This window comes from Mesoplodon densirostris, chromosome 16 (assembly GCF_025265405.1).
Source record: "Mesoplodon densirostris isolate mMesDen1 chromosome 16, mMesDen1 primary haplotype, whole genome shotgun sequence".
Lineage (NCBI taxonomy): Eukaryota > Metazoa > Chordata > Mammalia > Artiodactyla > Ziphiidae > Mesoplodon > Mesoplodon densirostris.
This window is the reverse complement of record NC_082676.1, coordinates 58,318,929-58,334,887: the sequence shown is the minus strand read 5'-3', so window position 1 is coordinate 58,334,887 and position 15,959 is coordinate 58,318,929. Positions and strand designations below refer to the sequence as shown.

Here is a 15,959-nt window from a genome sequence, read left to right as displayed (position 1 = left end):
CCCACATGCCACATGGTGCAGCCAAAAAGTAAAAAAAAAAGAAAAATTAATTAGAACTAGAATTATCATATGACCCAACAGTTCCACTTCTGGGTATATATCAAGAATTGAAAGCAGGGTCTTGAAGAGATAATTGCATATCTATGTTCATTGCAGTACTATTTGCAAGGGCTAAAACGTGGAAGCAACCCAAGTGTCCATTAACAGATGGATTGATGAACAAAGTGTGGTCTATACACACAATGGAATATTTTTCAGTCTTTAAAAGGAAGAAAATTCTGATACATGATACAACATGAGGAACCTTGAGGATATTATGTTAAGTGGAAAAATGCCAGTCACAAAAAGACATATTCTCTATGATTCCATTTACATGAAGTATCTAAAGTTGTCAAGTTTAGAGAGACAGAAAGAAGAATGATGGTTGCCAGGGGCTGAGGGGAGGGGGGATGGAGAGCTGGTGTTTAATGGGGACAGAGGTTCAGATTTGCAAGATGAAAAGCTTCTGGAAATCTGTTTTACAACAACATGAATATATTTAACACTACTGAACACTTAAAAATGGTTAAAATGATAAATTTTATGTTGTGGGGATTTTTTTTCCACAATAAGAAAAGGTAAAAAAGAAAAAAAAGTAGCACACTGGGGAAAAACACACGCAGCATACCTAACATTTCCTCTACCTGCTATGGAGTCACATCCTTCACTGATTCTGCAAGGTGTTCTCCCCACCACACTGCACTTCACTGACCTGGAACCAGGGACAGGAAGGGAAGGGACCAGGTCTCTATCCCCAGGGCTTAGCTAGCACCTGTACACAGATGCTGGGTAAATATGTACTGAACAAATTGTATAGCCACCACGTGGTGAGGTCAGGATGGTACAAGTACCCCCATTTTACAGATGGGTCAAGGCTCAACAAGGCAAGGGGGACACTGTCCAAAATCACAAAGCCAGCAAGTGGTAAAGGAAGAAGTGGCCCTGAAATCCCAGACTCCTGTTATAGGGCCCCTTCCATCACTTCACCTCCCTTCAAAGTCAACCTGGAGGGCTTCCCTGGTAGCGCAGTGGTTGAGAATCTGCCTGCTAATGCAGGGGACACAGGTTCGAGCCCTGCTCTGGGAGGATCCCACATGCCGCGGAGCAACTAGGCCCGTGAGCTACAACTACTGAGCTTGCGCGTCTGGAGCCTGTGCTCTGCAACAAGAGAGGCCACGATAGTGAGAGGCACCGCGATGAAGAGTGGCCCCTGCTTGCCAGAACTAGAGAAAGCCCTCGCACAGAAACGAAGACCCGGAGCTTCCCTGGTGGCGCAGTGCTTGAGAGTCCGCCTGCCGATGCAGGGGACACGGGTTCGTGCCCCAGTCCGGGAGGATCCCACATGCCGTGGAGCGGCTGGGCCCGTGAGCCATGGCCACTGAGCCTGCGCATCCGGAGCCTGTGCTCCGCAATGGGAGAGGCCACAACAGTGAGAGGCCCGCGTACCGCAAAAAAAAAAAAAAAAGAAACAAAGACCCAACACGGCAAATAAATAAATAAATTAATTAATTAATTAATTAACTCCTACCCCCAACATCTTCAGAAAAAAAAAAAACAAAGTCAACCTGGAATCCATTTCAACATGGAATTGACAAATAACAATTCTCACCTGATACTAGTGATTCTTGCTTGCATCATGGACCCATTTGACAATGTAATTAAAGTTTGAGTCCTTTTCCTAAAGCAGCACACATGTGAAACTGAGAAAATAGTTTACACAGGGCTCCTGAACCCTGTTAAGCCCATATATAGACCCCAGTCAAGAACCTCCTTTCCATCCTGCTATCTGGGTGACTTCATCTATGCTCAGGATTTAGAGCCATCTCTACATTCTTCTTGAGCATCAAAATCAACGAGAGATGCCCATCCCCTGTGAAGCTGGTTACGTAGGTCCAGGCCTGGACCAGAAATCTGCATTAGGCACAGAGGATTCTGGGATGGGCAGCTCTCAGACACACACACAGCCATCAGCTGCTGCCTCCCCGGTCTCTGCACGCAGCCCAGATGACGCCCCCAGAGCTCCCAGCCTCTCTTCCCTGCTGCCCATCACACCTGGCCGTTCGAACATTCTACCACAACCCAACGAAGATGACCCTGGGCTCAATGTCTTTCCCCCATAGGTGCTCCTTCACCTGGGTCACTAGGCCAGAGGCCTGGGCATCACCCTTGACTATTCCCATCCGCAGCCCACATCTTGATCATCACCGAGGCTGGCTGATTCTGCCTCTTCTGTGCCTCTGGGCCCCTCCACTTCCCTCCATCACCCCTGCCCACGCCCTGGCCCAAGCTCCCAGTTTCTGCTTCGTGATTCCTTCCGCTCTTACAATCCACTGTCTATTGTGTAATTCTGATCATGTCACTGCATTGTGAAAATTCCAACTCTAGAATTGCACTGTCCAATATGGTAGCCACATGTGGCTATTAAAATTAAATATCCAAACCTCTGTCCCTCAGTCATACTAGTCACATATCAAGTGTTCACCAGCCACAGTGGCTGGTGGCTACCACACCAGAGAGCACAGACGTAGTACCTTCCCATATGTCCCAGTGGACAGTGCAGCTCCAGAACTTCCCTCGTAAGCCCTTCCGGTGTGGCCCCAGCCTCTGCTCAGACTACTCTTCACTAAAGCAGTCTCAGATCCCTAAACTCATGACCTCACCTCTAAGCCTTTGCATGTGTCCCCCCCTCGCTCCTCCCCCGCTTAGTTAACTCCTACCCATCCTTCAGGTCTCAGCTTAGCTGTCACTTCCTCCCCTGACCAGCATAAGTGCCCAAGCTTTTGCCAATCACAGCATTTAAAACACTGAATCAGGGCTTCCCTGGTGGCGCAGTGGTTGAGAGTCCGCCTGCCGATGCAGGGGATACGGGTTCGTGCCCCAGTCTGGGAGGATCCCATATGCCGCGGAGCGGCTGGGCCCGTGAGCCATGGCCGCTGAGCCTGCGCGTCCGGAGCCTGTGCTCCGCAACGGGAGAGGCCACGACAGTGAGAGGCTCGCGTACCACCACCACAACAAAAAAAAACAAAAAAACACTGAATCATAACAGCCATGGGCGTGCATACACCCTACATACCCACACCGACAGTTTTCAACCCGGGGCGAGTTTGCCTCCCAGGGAACATGTGGCAGTGTCTGCAGACTCTACTGGTGGGATACTACTGGGCATCTGGTCAGTAAAGGCCACGGCTTTACTGCTAAATATCCTACAACGCACAGGACAGCCCCTACAGCAAAGAGGTATCTGGCCCCAAATGTCAGCAGTGTCGAGGGTGACCATCCCTGCTCTAGACCAGGCGACTCCACAGAGGCAGGGGGTGTGTCCTGTATACTGTATATCCCCAGCCACCAGCCCAGGTGGGCATACAGAAGGAGCTCAGTAAAGATGGAACATATAATGCATTTAGATGTTCTAGAAGATTCCCCAGCATTTCGGTTCTCTTACTGTGTCTTTTCTTAAAAACAATCGTTGGCCATTATGATAATCTCAATAATGGCCCCTCAATCCAGGGTCCTAATCCCTGGAAGCTGTGAATGTTACCACATACTGAAAAAGGGCTTTGCAGGTGTGATTAAATTAAGGCTCTTCAGACGGGAAGATTACCCTGGATTATCCAGGTGGGCTGTAAATGCAATCACAAGTAACCCTGTAAGAGGAAGGCAGAGGGAGATTTCACACAGAGGAAAAGGCGATATGAAATGGAACAGAGAAAGACTGGAAGATGCTACACTGCTGGCCTTGAGGGGCAGAGGAAGGGGCCACCAGCCAGCAGCCACCAGAAGCTGGACAAGGCAAAGAACAGATTTTCCCCTAGAACCTCCAGAAGGAGTGTTGTCCTGCAGACACTTTGGTCTCAGCCCAGTGAAATTAATTTTGGACTTCTAGCTTCCAAAACTGTGAGAGAATAAATCTCTGTTGTTTTAAGCCAACACTATGTCTGGCTGGCTGGAGCTGAAGCAGGGATAAGAATAAAAATTCAAGCCCTTGTCCACCTCTCCAGACTCCTGCCAACCCCTGTCTTCTCCCCCACTACCCTCCAGACACAGTGGCTTTTCTCTGACCTTCCAAACACAGCCTGGGGCCCTTGAACCTGCTGTTCCTTCTACGTGGAAGGCTTCCTGCAGAGTCTCCCATGCATGGCTGGCTGCCTCTCATCATTCAGGTCTCCGCGAAACATCACCTCCTCAGAGAGGCCCTCCCTGGCTGCACTAAGGCAACTGGCCTCCCCCAATTACTTTCTCTTTCATCATCCGGTTGATTTTCTTCCCAGCTCTTCTCACAATAATTACCTTGTTAATATCTTTGTTTGCCCGTTCAGTGTTAGTTCCCTCCCCCCAAGACTGCAGGCTCCAGGACGGCAGGACCTTGTCTGATCTGTCCAGGGTGTGTCCCTTGCCCCATCTCTGGCACACACCAGGTGCTCAATACATTCTGAATGGATGAACGAATGAATGTGAATGAATGCATTTGCAGCTCTGGGGGACGCTTGCCCAATGCCCAGTCCCAGCATACCTGATCTTGGCTTTCCGAAACGCCAGCTCCTCTTCGTTGCCAAAATCCAGGGACACATCCTCAGTATCGTCCACCAGGGCCTGGGGGACACCAAAGGCGGGTGAAAGCCCCTTACGCGGTTCACAGGCCCTTTGGTGCCAACCCTCTCTGCGTGCGGGACCCCTCCCCTTCTCCACCTTCGGCCCATTTGGGGTCCAGAGCAGGCCCAAGCCCGGGCTCCAGCATCCCTCCTCCTCCTCCCCGCTTCTCCCAGCGCTCCCGCAGGCTCCTCGCCACCACCCTCCCATCCCCAGATCCCCGTGGCCCTACCTGCTTCATCCCTCCCAGAGCCCACCTGGAGCCCACAACCCAGCCTCCGGCTCCACCTCTCGCTGCGGAAGGGCTGGGATGCCCGGCGGGCAGCTGCAGCTAGAGGCGCGGTGCGGTCGGAACCTGAGGCCCTCGGTGCAGCCTCCGCTCAGGTCTCAGGTTGGGGAGGGGCGCGCGGGGCCCAGAGCGCAGTCGCGGGCTGGGGAGGTGGGCTCTGCTGCCCGGGCGGGGGCGGGGCTTGGGAGGGTCCGTCGGCCCCGGGCTCTCTGGGGACAGCGCCTAGGAAAGAAAGAGCTGGCGCTCAGTGGAAGGATGGAGGGCGAAGACAGAGCGGAGGCAGGGAGGGGACTATACGGGCTCAGAGGAGGACTTGAGAACCGAGACCAGTGATCCAGGGAGGAATAGAGCGGGTGGGTCAGTGAATGAGGTGGATGGTCCATAGGTGTCGAATGAGCCAGAGAGAGGGTGAATGAATGAATGTCAGTGTTGGACAGCCTCTTTCAGGGTTTGGAGAAAGTCAGTGTTTCTCAAAACTCTCGGATCCCGAGAATTCCCTAGGGCCATTATTAAAAGCAGTTTCCCAGGCCCAACCCTTCAGATTCGTAAGGCCTGGAGTGGAGCCCGGGATTCTGCCTTTTAACAGGCGAATCTGCTGCAGCCACGGCTTGGGTACCACTGCTGCCCACAGTTGACATCTGCATAAATCATGGTACCAGACACATATTGTGCACAAAATATTTTTTTTGTTTTTTTGAGGTATGCGGGTCTCTCACTGTTGTGGCCTCTCCCGTTGTGGAGCACAGGCTCCGGACGCGCAGGCTCAGCGGCCATGGCTCACGGGCCCAGCTGCTCCGCGGTATGTGGGATCTTCCCGGACTGGGGCACGAACCCGTGTCCCCTGCATTGGCAGGCGGACTCTCAACCACTGCACCACCAGGGAAGCCCCCAAAATAATTTTTATTAGCCTTAATAGTCGTGTTTCTGGATGTAAAGGCCTTCCCAGAAAAGAAGGCTTGCCACCTGAAACTTTTTCCTGGCCCAGGACAAGTTCACTCCTCTCCTTTCTGCCCTCTCCTCCTCCTGGCCACTTACCCAGGGACAGAGGGCCCAGAGTCTAGATGCCAAGGCCCCTAGTCCTGCCCTTTGCCCTCCTGCCACGGACAACAAGTACCTGTCCCCCATTCCTGGTGACCCAGAAAAGGACTAGTGGTCCACAAGCTCCTGACACAATTAACCCACTGCTGGTCCCCACAGGGGTGGCCGCCTGGGGTGTGCCCTGGAGGAGGGACAGGGATCAGAGCTGCAAGGATGTACCTAAGCTCTGAGCCCTGGTCAGGCACCCCACTCACTGCCCTAACCTGAACCCATGAAGGGTCTGCCAGGTATTGTGGAGGGAAAGTATTTTCTCCTGGGAATGCCATCTTCAGGAGTCAGGGGATCTGGGAGGAGCCTCAGAGGCTGCAGCTCTAACAAGTGCTCAGGTGATGCTGATGATGCAGGCCTCTGGACCACCCTTTGAACTGTAAGGATCTAAACCACCAAAGCCTGGCTTTCTAGAAAAGCCTATTGGCTCTTCCATCTCAAAGTCGGCTCCAGGCACAAAAGAGTGTCACACTGAGAGACTGGGGTGCCTTAAGCTCCCCTCCCCCTCTGGGCCCCAGCTGCCCATGAGGGATAATAGGGGAGGGGTGAAAAGGGGCCACAGCAGAGGGCAGGTGGAGGTGAGAAGCCGTTACAGAACATTTAGGGGCTTTTCCTCTCTGAGAATCACCAACTGTTGGTATCTGTCAAGTTGGGGCTTAGAGAGTCCCCAAGGGGGAGAGGAGGTAGGAAAGCCCCCTTGGAAGCCCCATTTGGGGACAAACTGTCATTCTCAGTCATGGGGTTGGGGGTACCTTCAGAAGAGCCTCAGCTCCCACCATGTGGAGGTCACATGCTCCTGAGCTGTCCTCAGTGGGGCACAGGCTGAGGGTGCAGATGTTGGAGCCCAAAGTGGGGCCTCCAGGGGAAAGTGCCCTCCCTCCCCCACACACCTGGATGACCCTCTGTGGGGTCAGCCTGTGGAATTTGAGAGTGGGCAGAGAACCCGAGGATTCTGCAGGGAATTCATCATTGGCTTCGAAACCAGCTGCAGTGGTTTCACCTGGGGCTGCTGGTTAAATGCAGATTCCAGGGCCCCACTCTGGGCCTTCTGAAGCTCCAGGGCCAGGTCTGGGCATCTGCTTTTAATAAGGACCCTGGGGAATCCTTGGGTTCAGAGACTTCCAGGAAACACTGACCTTCTCCCTTCACACTGGTGCCACTGAACATGGCCACTGAAACCTGCCTCAAGTCACCTCTGCTCGTCTTGGCCCAGGAGGGGCTTGGGGAACAGAGCTTTGAGAAGCAGCCCCATCTCTGATCCCTGCAGTGTGGCTTCCAGCCCTGAAGCCAGAACAACCCAAGGGCAGGGTCTCCAGGCTCAGGCAGCCACTGGCCTCTAGACGGCCCTCGGAGGTCAACTCTGGAGTCAGGCAGCCCCAGCTGCGAATGAGGCTCCACCATTCCCTGGCTGGATGGCCTTGGGCAGGGGGCTTCACCTCTCTGGTCTCATCTCCACACCTGTAAAATGGGACTGCACCTCCCCTCACCTGGCAAGGATGATGCAAGGACTAGAGAAAACACATGTGAAAAGCTTGCCTCAGAGTAGGGGCTCAGAAATAGTGGCCCTGGTGACACTGGCTGTGGTCATCATCAGAGGGGCTCGAGGTCCAAGGAACCCCTGTGGGCTGGGCAGCACACAGGACCTGAGCCTCAGGCCACAGTCATTCCTTCTGCTGAGGGACATCCACCTTCATGGGGGAACAGGAGCTGCACATTCAGCTCTGTTGGCCATTTCCCATCTGTGTGTACCCGGCACTCATGGCAGCTGGAATAGAGGACCGTGCATGGCCCTCTCCGCAGACAGGACCCCAGGAACCCTGAACCAGAAGGCGGAGACTTGGATTGGACTAACATGGCTGAACACGGGAGCCCGGAGCATGGCTGGGGGTGGGTGGGAGGAGTCAGCCTGGCTGGACCATGCTGGCTTTCTGCACGCAGACTTTCTGCTCTTTATCCTGCGGGACAAGGGCAGCTAGCACAGATGAAGTAGTAAGTAGGGGGAGGGTGTGTAGGGACTGCCCTTGGGATCCCCATCCACCTTGCCAGCGGGGAGACAGTGCACGTGGTGAGCCCTGGATTTCTACCCAGATGGACCTCAGCTGTGCCTGGGCCTCTGATTCCCCATCTGTGAAATGGGTAGAGATTCACTGCCCTGAACACTCCCGGGTCCTTCACTCACTCAGCCCTCACCTGCTCTGTGCTTGATAGGCTGGTCTAGACACAGGGACACAGCACTTGGTGAGACACATAAGGTGCTTGCCCTCTTTGGGCCGACATCCCAGTTGTAGATGGATAAAAAACAACCAAGTAGGGCTTCCCTGGTGGCGCAGTGGTTGAGAGTCCGCCTGCCGATGCAGGGGACACGGGTTCGTGCCCCGGTCCGGGAGGATCCCACATGCCGCGGAGCGGCTGGGCCCGTGAGCCGTGGCCGCTGAGCCTGCGCGTCCGGAGCCTGTGCTCCACAATGGGAGAGGCCACAACAGTGAGAGGTTCACGTACCGCAATTAAAAAAAAAAAAAAACAAGTAAAAAAAAAAAAGTCACAAGAGCTTTTTGAAAAGTGCATTAAGTGCCCCAAACAAAGCTGCCCTCTCCAATCTGGGAGCCAGGAGTCACTATGGAGCCATTGAAAGGGGGCGAGACTGATGGTGTTCTGTCAGCATAAAATACACGAGGTTTGAAGACTTAGCAGGAAAAAAGGATGTAAAATATCTTCTCATAATTTTAAAATTGCTCACATGTTACAGTGATCCTGTTTTGGCTCTATTGGGTTAAAGTACAATTAAACTCAACTTGCCCTGTTTTTACTTTTTTAAATGTGGCTACCAGCACATTTACTATGATGTGTGTGGCTCGCATTACATTTCTATTCTAGAGAGTGATTGGGAATTCAAAAGGAGGACAGGGAAGCCACTCTGAACTGAGCCTTGATATTAAAAAGAACTTTTATGCCCAAATTGAAACAAATATAAAGTAAATAGCATAATAAACCCTCATGCACTTGTCCTGATTCAAAATTCTCAACTCATACAGCCCATCTTTTTGCATTGATCCATTCCCTCTTTCCTTCTTCTGTATGATTTTGAAGCAAACCCCAGCACCTTATCATTTCACTGTAATATTTTGGTACATAGCTCTAAGAATGGACTCTTGAAAAAAACGAAGCCATAGCAATTCCATTCCTAGGTATGTTCCCAAGAGAACTGAAAACATGTTCACAAAAAACCTTGTACAGGAATGTTCATAGCAACATAATTCATAGTAACCCGAAGATAGAAACAGCCCAAATGCCTGTCAGCTGATGAAGGAATAAACAAAATGTACCCTATCCATACAATGAATAATCTTCACAATAAAAAGGAATGAAGTGCCCATACCTGCTACACCTGGATGAATCTTGCACACATTATGCTCAGTGAAAGAAGCTGTATGCACACATTGCCTGATTCCATTTATATGAAATGTCCAGAACTGGCAAATCCATAGAGACAGAAAGTAGATTAATGGTTACCAGGGGTTAGGGGATGACTGCTAATTAGTACTAAATTTCTTGTGCGGGTGATGAAAGTGTTCTGGAATTAGATAGTGGTGACGATTGCACAGCTTTGGGAATATCCTAAAAATCACCACATGTTACACTTTAAAAGGGTGACCTTTATGGTATTTGAATTATATGCCCATTTTTTAAAGTTGCAATCTCATCACCACGCCTAACACAATGAATAATAACCCCTAGTGTTAGAGATCTTATCCAAAATCCCGTCAGGCTTCATTTCCCAAGTGTTTCATAAATATTTTTATTTCCCATGGTTTGTTCCAGTCACATACCAACCAGGGCCACACCCTGCAAGTGACTAACGCGCAGATAAATCTCTCAAAACCAGAAGGTTCCTCTCCCGAGCTCTTCTCTTGCAATGTGTCTGTAAAGGACCCAGACCGTTTGTCTTCTGCATCTTCCCACAGTCTGTGTTCTATTGCCTCCCTGGGCTGGGGAACCCCACATTCTCAGCCTGTTAAATAGGGCACTCCACCCCGGCCCACCCCTATGGCAGCTGACTTGACAAAGAAATACTGCTGCAAGGTAGGGGTTGGGACAGAGCCTGGGTGCCAGGTAAATAACAAGGGCTAGGCCTTGCCTGCAAACTGCTACAAGAACATTGTCAGAGAGACCAGGACTTCCCCAACGAACAGGACTTTTCCTGGGTTCTCTTATCTTTCCACTTAGCACAGATTGCACAGGGCACTCCACCCCTCCCACCTCTGCTGCCAGAGCTGTATCCTGCCCTGTGCAGAGGTGGGAGCAGGAAACCTGGGTCTCCATCCTCAGCTGAGAGGCTTCCACCTTCCCCCTCCCATCAGGTGGACCCCAAACTCCCACCCTGGCTCATAAGGCTTTGCAGGGCCGAACCAGCTACCCTCTGCCAGCTGGCTCAGAGACTCACTCTGCTACTGTACGCCGGCCAGACGCCACCTGTCATCAGAACACCCACATGGGTCTTTCCTTCCTCGGGACCTTCGCACGTGCTGTTTCTTCTGCATCAATGCTTCCCAGCACACTCGCTGATTTTTCACAGGGCTGATAACATAGAGGCTCCAAGCCACCCTTCCTGACCTCCCGCCTACTGTCCCACCCAACCACTGTCTCTACGCCTTTGCTCTCTCTGTTTTGAGTTCTTGAGAGACCTCTCATGTCCCTCCTAACTCTTTCCTTTTGCTTGCTGTGTTTGGTCATTCGTATTCTCTCTGAACTAGAATCTTAGCTCCGTGAGGGTAGGGCCCTGTGTCTAGATTTGAGCACAGAGGAGATGGATGAGCAGGTAAGTGAAGGACCCAGGAGTGTGCAGGGCAGCGATTCTCTGCCCATCTCACAGATGGGGAAATAGAGGCCCAGGCACAGCTGAGGTCCATCTGGATAGAAATCGAGGGCTCACCCTGTGCACCACCTGCCCTTGGGGAGATGGATGGGTGCTCCACGGGCAGCCCACAGGAGGGACCCACTTTTCCCCCTCAGCCATCTGTTCTGCCTTCCTGGGCACCTGCCGTGGCTGCCAGCGTGGAGAAGGACAGGGCCCAGTTCAGGTGGGAGGAGCCCTGTGAAGTGAGCGCAGCTTCTGCGGGGAAGCAGGAAGGTGAGAGGCACAGGAGCAGCTGGGCAGGCTTGTGGGCCTGGATGCACCCTGGCCTGGAATCATAGGTTTATCAGATGCAATAGAGGATACCAGGTAAACCTGAAGTTGAGATGAACAACTGATAATGTTTTAGTATAACTATGTCCCAAATAGTGCATGGGACATACTTATACTAAAAAGTGGTTCACTTTCACCGGGCCCCCTTATTTTTACTTGCTAGATCTGGCAACCCGACTTGGGCAGGACCACTGCCAGGTGCCAGGCAGACAGACCTTAGTCACCAGTGGGAATGCCAGGCTGAGGGTGAGAAGCAGCTGCTGGCCCGGGAATGACAGGCCTGGGGGCTGCTGCTTCCCCCCTGCCTGATGGGGGATCAGGGGCAGCTCAGGGCCTTTCCCAGGCCCAGGTCTGATCACACACACCCTACCCCTACTCACTACTTACCCCTCTGTGCCAGCCACCCTTGACCGTCAGGATGAAGAACAGAAAGTCAGTATGGCTTAGAGCCCGGCTTGGTCTGCAAGTGACTTACCCGCTGTGTGACTCTGTTTCCCCAAAGGCAGTGCCCACATGATATGGGCCCCTCCCTGGTAGGGTGGTGTGAGGATTAACAGATTGATCCGGGTTGAGTGCCTGGCACAGAGCAGCTGGACAGTCACCATCCTTCCTGCAGCTGCCAATCTGCATCCCCTCATGTGACCCCCGCTGGCCGCCCATCTTTGCTGAGGCCTCCTTCTCTGAAGTCCTGTGACGCTGCCTCTCTGTGCCGGAAGCTTGCTCCTTGCTCTGGTCTGCCCTTCCCTGGGGGGCGGGCTGTGGGGAGCTGGCCTAGCGAAGCCACACGCTCTGACCCCAGTGCCAGCACAGGCCTATACAAAGACTCAGATGAACACTGATATCTAGACTCAGGAGCATGCAGCCGTATGTGTAGACACATGTGTCTGTGGACAGTGCCAACCCCACACTCACAGGCCCCTCCACACAGGCATGTGTGTGGATGTAGATGCACATTTCCACCAATGAAGGCCAGTCACTTGTGTTATTTGTGCATTGCATGGACTGTGAAAACAGCCCCTCCCCAGGGGAAGCCACCTTCTTCAGGGATGGGGCTGAGGAGGGACTCCACTCTGCCCCCCAACTCAGGGATCCCTGACCCTGTGTAGAGTGACAGATCAAAGACACCCTCCAGCAAGCAGCAAGTGTAGTGAAGAGGCCATCAGGATGAAGTAGTGATTCTATTTTTTTTTTTTTTTTTTTTTGCTGTACGCGGGAGTCTCACTGTCGTGGCCTCTCCCGTCGCGGAGCACAGGCTCCGGACGCGCAGGCTCAGCGGCCATGGCTCACGGGCCCAGCCGCTCCGCGGCATGTGGGATCCTCCCGGACCGGGGCACGAACCCGTGTCCCCTGCATCGGCAGGCGGACTCTCAACCACTGCGCCACCAGGGAAGCCCGAAGTAGTGATTCTGATGGGGGTCCTAAGGGTCCCTCAGAAGGAAGTTTTTCTCTAAAAAAAAAAAGGCTGGCCGGCCACTCCCCCGAGAAGGGAAATTCCAGACCAGGGGACAAAAGGGACAGCCAAGCTTTGATGCGTCCGGCCTGGCCTCTCAAGCCATCTGACATCTCGCCAGGCTGTGGAGGAGTCGGCAAACAGTCCAGAGAAGGCCTCTTATCACTCAAGGGCTGGGACAAGGGCAGAAATGTCAGGTTCATGGCAGGGCTACTTCAGGGAGAGTGGGTGGAAGTTGTTACCCATCTTGAGCTCTGGCCTCCTCTTGGAGCAGTGGGAGCTTGGCAGGTCCCTCCCATAGGCCCAGGGAAGATCATAAGGCTGGTCTCTCCCCCAGCAGCTGGAGGTCCAGTTTGGGTCCTCCCACTGTAGAGAAGATGTCCCCAGTGGGCCCTGGTTGGTGGGGACCTATTGATTTTTCCCACCTCACCCTCCACCACTCATCATGGTAACACTGGCCAGACTCTAAGATTTCCAGCAACCCCATCCGCCTTCCTGCCTCAGGGCCTTTGCACCTGCTGTTTCCCCTGCCAGGACTGCCCTACCCCTCCAGATTTTCTTAGGACTGAAAATATGAGATCTCTCTCCAAGAGTCCTTCCCTGAGTCCCAGCTCGTGTTCCACTCAATCTTTTTCTAGGGTCTGGGATCTGGACATGGTTTGTCCTGTTTCTAACACTTTCCATGATGTTTAACTATCTTGTTTTTTTATTAGTTAAGCAAACTTTCTCCTCCCCATCTCCCCACTAGAATATTATCTCCATAAGAGCAGGTGCCCCTTCTGTCCACCTAGCACAGTGCTGGGCACACTGTGGACATTCGACCAGTGTCTGATGAGTAAGTGAATGAAGAGATGAATGACCCTGAGGAATGTGCCAGGCGGCGGGTCTCTGCCCATCCCTTTTTTTCCATCCCTTTTTTATAGGGATACCAGTCATGTTGGATTGAAGGCCCAACCTACCGCAGTATGACCTCATCTTAAATATTTACATCAGCCATGACTTTGTTTCCAAATAAGGTCACATTGTGATGTACTGGGGGTTAGGACTTTAACATATGAATTTGGGGAGGGGGGGAGCAATGCAGCCCATAATAGAAGGTAACTGTGGCTCACTCACAATCTCCACTTGTGGGGGGGAATGGAAGTATTTTTACTCCCCCATGCATCAGCTATCGGTTCAGGGCTGCCCCCAGCAGGGACAGGAATTCCCAGGCACTTCCGACTCCGGGCACATACAGGCAAAGCAGGTTCCAGCAGCATGAGGGCTGTCCTCCAGCAAGGAGGAGCAGGTGATGCTGTTGGGAGTGAAAGCTCGAAGGAGGCTGGTGGGCATGAAGGTGGGAAGGGGATCTGAGGGACATGGACACCTGTTGCGCCCACCATCTGTCGGAAGCACTGAAAGCAGAACCTTCAGCCCACATCTGCCACCCACTTGCTTGGGGTAGGTTGGCACCTCCATGCCTTCCTATATCTACATACAGTCCACATTTAGCTGGACTGGAGCTGCTGGGGCAGGTGTGGATCACATGCACCAACCCCCAGTCCATGGGTACCCTGACCCCAGTGGCACGTAAGGATTGTCGGTAGGTGGAGGTGTGCAGAGCCCTCATACCTGCCAGCCTCACCTACAGAGGGGCTGAGGAGCCCTGAGAGAAATGGGACCCCCAGCTCTGAAACCATAGCTCATGAAATGCAGCATCTGTAGGCAGGAAGGGGTGCCAGAAATGAGGATAACAGTGAGGAAATGGGGGTCCTAGAGTGGTGAATTTGACTCAGCACTGCAGGCAGGAGTCAGAGTGGAGTGGTGCTCCAGATGCACGTGAAAAAGTGACAAGATTTGTCCCCACTCCAGCCACCTGGGCACTTAAGTGCTTGTGTGCAGTGTGCCTGGGGGGTCCAGGCAGTTTGCTTTGGATCACCTGCTGGGAGCATAACGCAAAGAAGGAGGCGGCAGTGCTGTCTGGGAGATGCGCACAGACATCGTGCCCAGGGGGGATCTGGTACCCTGGTGGCGTATGGCAGCCTTGACCTGCGAGAACAGCAAGGTTTGAGCTAGAAGTCCCAGCTTGGCCAGCAGCACCAGCAGGGATATCTGTGCCCTGTCCAGCTCCATGGATTCATGGTGGCAGCGGTGAACTGGCCTGGACCCCACCCTCTGTACCCCTGACTCTAAACCCACTAGCAACTGAGGGTGGTCGAGGCCAGCAGATGTGGGAGAACGAACTGAAGCTGGACGTGCCAGTGGCATCAGTGCTTGTGGAACAAACCTCATGGCCATACACCAGTGCAAGTCAGAGCTGACACCCTGGAGTCTGACAATCTGGTTCCAGTCCCAGCTCTGCCACAACTTAGCCCGGGCTAGGTTGCTCTAACAAATAGACCTTACATTTTCTGAGCCTTAACATAATAGAAATTGGTCTCCTGCTCACTTAATGGCCCTGAGTGGTTGTTCAGGCTGGCAGGGCAGTTCTCCACTTGGAAGAATCCAGGCTCTTTCTATCCCATGGCTGCTATGCCCTAGGACCTTGTTGTCTTCCATAACCAGAAAGTGGAAGGGGAAAAGAGGACATGGGGGAGGGAGGTAGATTCGCTCTCTTAAAGGACCCAGAAGAGGCAGAGATGCCACCAGAGTGAACTAGTCACATGACCACACCTAAATGCAAGAGAGGCTGGGAAATGTGGTCCAGTTGTGTGCTTGACTACAATCCTACTTTTATAGAGGATGGAGAAGACAGCTTTCAATGGATATCTATAGCATTTTCTCCAAGGTGAGCTAATGTCTCTGGGGTCCCATCTTCTTGACTGTAAAATGGGAATGACAGTCCTTCCTCACGTAAAGTGCTTAGCACTGTGCCTGGCGCATGGTAAACCCTTGATAAATGGGCATCCAGCATTACCAGATACCTGTAGCCACCCTTGGGGTTCTTGGATATATTTGGGGAAGAGAACCATGGGCAAGACTGGACCTCTGGCTAGGCAGGAGGGGCCAGGCATATTGAGATTTGGGACATGAACTAAAACACGACCAACAACACTTGGACTGCATCCGGGGAAACCCAAGTGTCTACAGTTACACAGCTTTCTCAGAATTCAGTTCAGCACTCTCCACATTCAGGTGTAAACATTGAGTAAGCGCCATGTAGCCAGTTCCAGAGAATAAGCAGCCTTAGCTCCTGCCTTCCAGAGCCCTGGATGAGGTGACCAGCCAACCCCAGGGTTGATTGGACGTGGCTAGGTCACCCCGAAGACTAAGTCTTCATTTCTCAGACTCACTTGGTCTTTGTGCCTCCAGGACACAGCATTCTTAATTCATAACGTTAACTC

The 15,959-nt window shown here is 52.6% G+C and overlaps 1 protein-coding gene across 1 annotated transcript in view; it reads right to left on the bottom strand.

Moving 5' to 3' along the window:
* TVP23A (trans-golgi network vesicle protein 23 homolog A) overlaps positions 1 to 14,748 on the bottom strand; it is a 41,883-nt gene extending 27,135 nt beyond the window's left edge. Inside the window, exons 1-6 of the mRNA XM_060079225.1 lie at positions 14,555 to 14,748; positions 13,852 to 13,957; positions 11,365 to 11,491; positions 11,037 to 11,111; positions 4,884 to 4,957; positions 4,550 to 4,659 (exon numbers count right to left, since the gene is read on the bottom strand). Coding sequence (XP_059935208.1) covers positions 4,550 to 4,659; positions 4,884 to 4,957; positions 11,037 to 11,111; positions 11,365 to 11,491; positions 13,852 to 13,957; positions 14,555 to 14,748 — 686 coding nt within the window. The remainder of the gene's footprint in view (positions 1 to 4,549; positions 4,660 to 4,883; positions 4,958 to 11,036; positions 11,112 to 11,364; positions 11,492 to 13,851; positions 13,958 to 14,554) is intronic.
* Between the last annotated feature and the right edge of the window lie 1,211 nt (positions 14,749 to 15,959).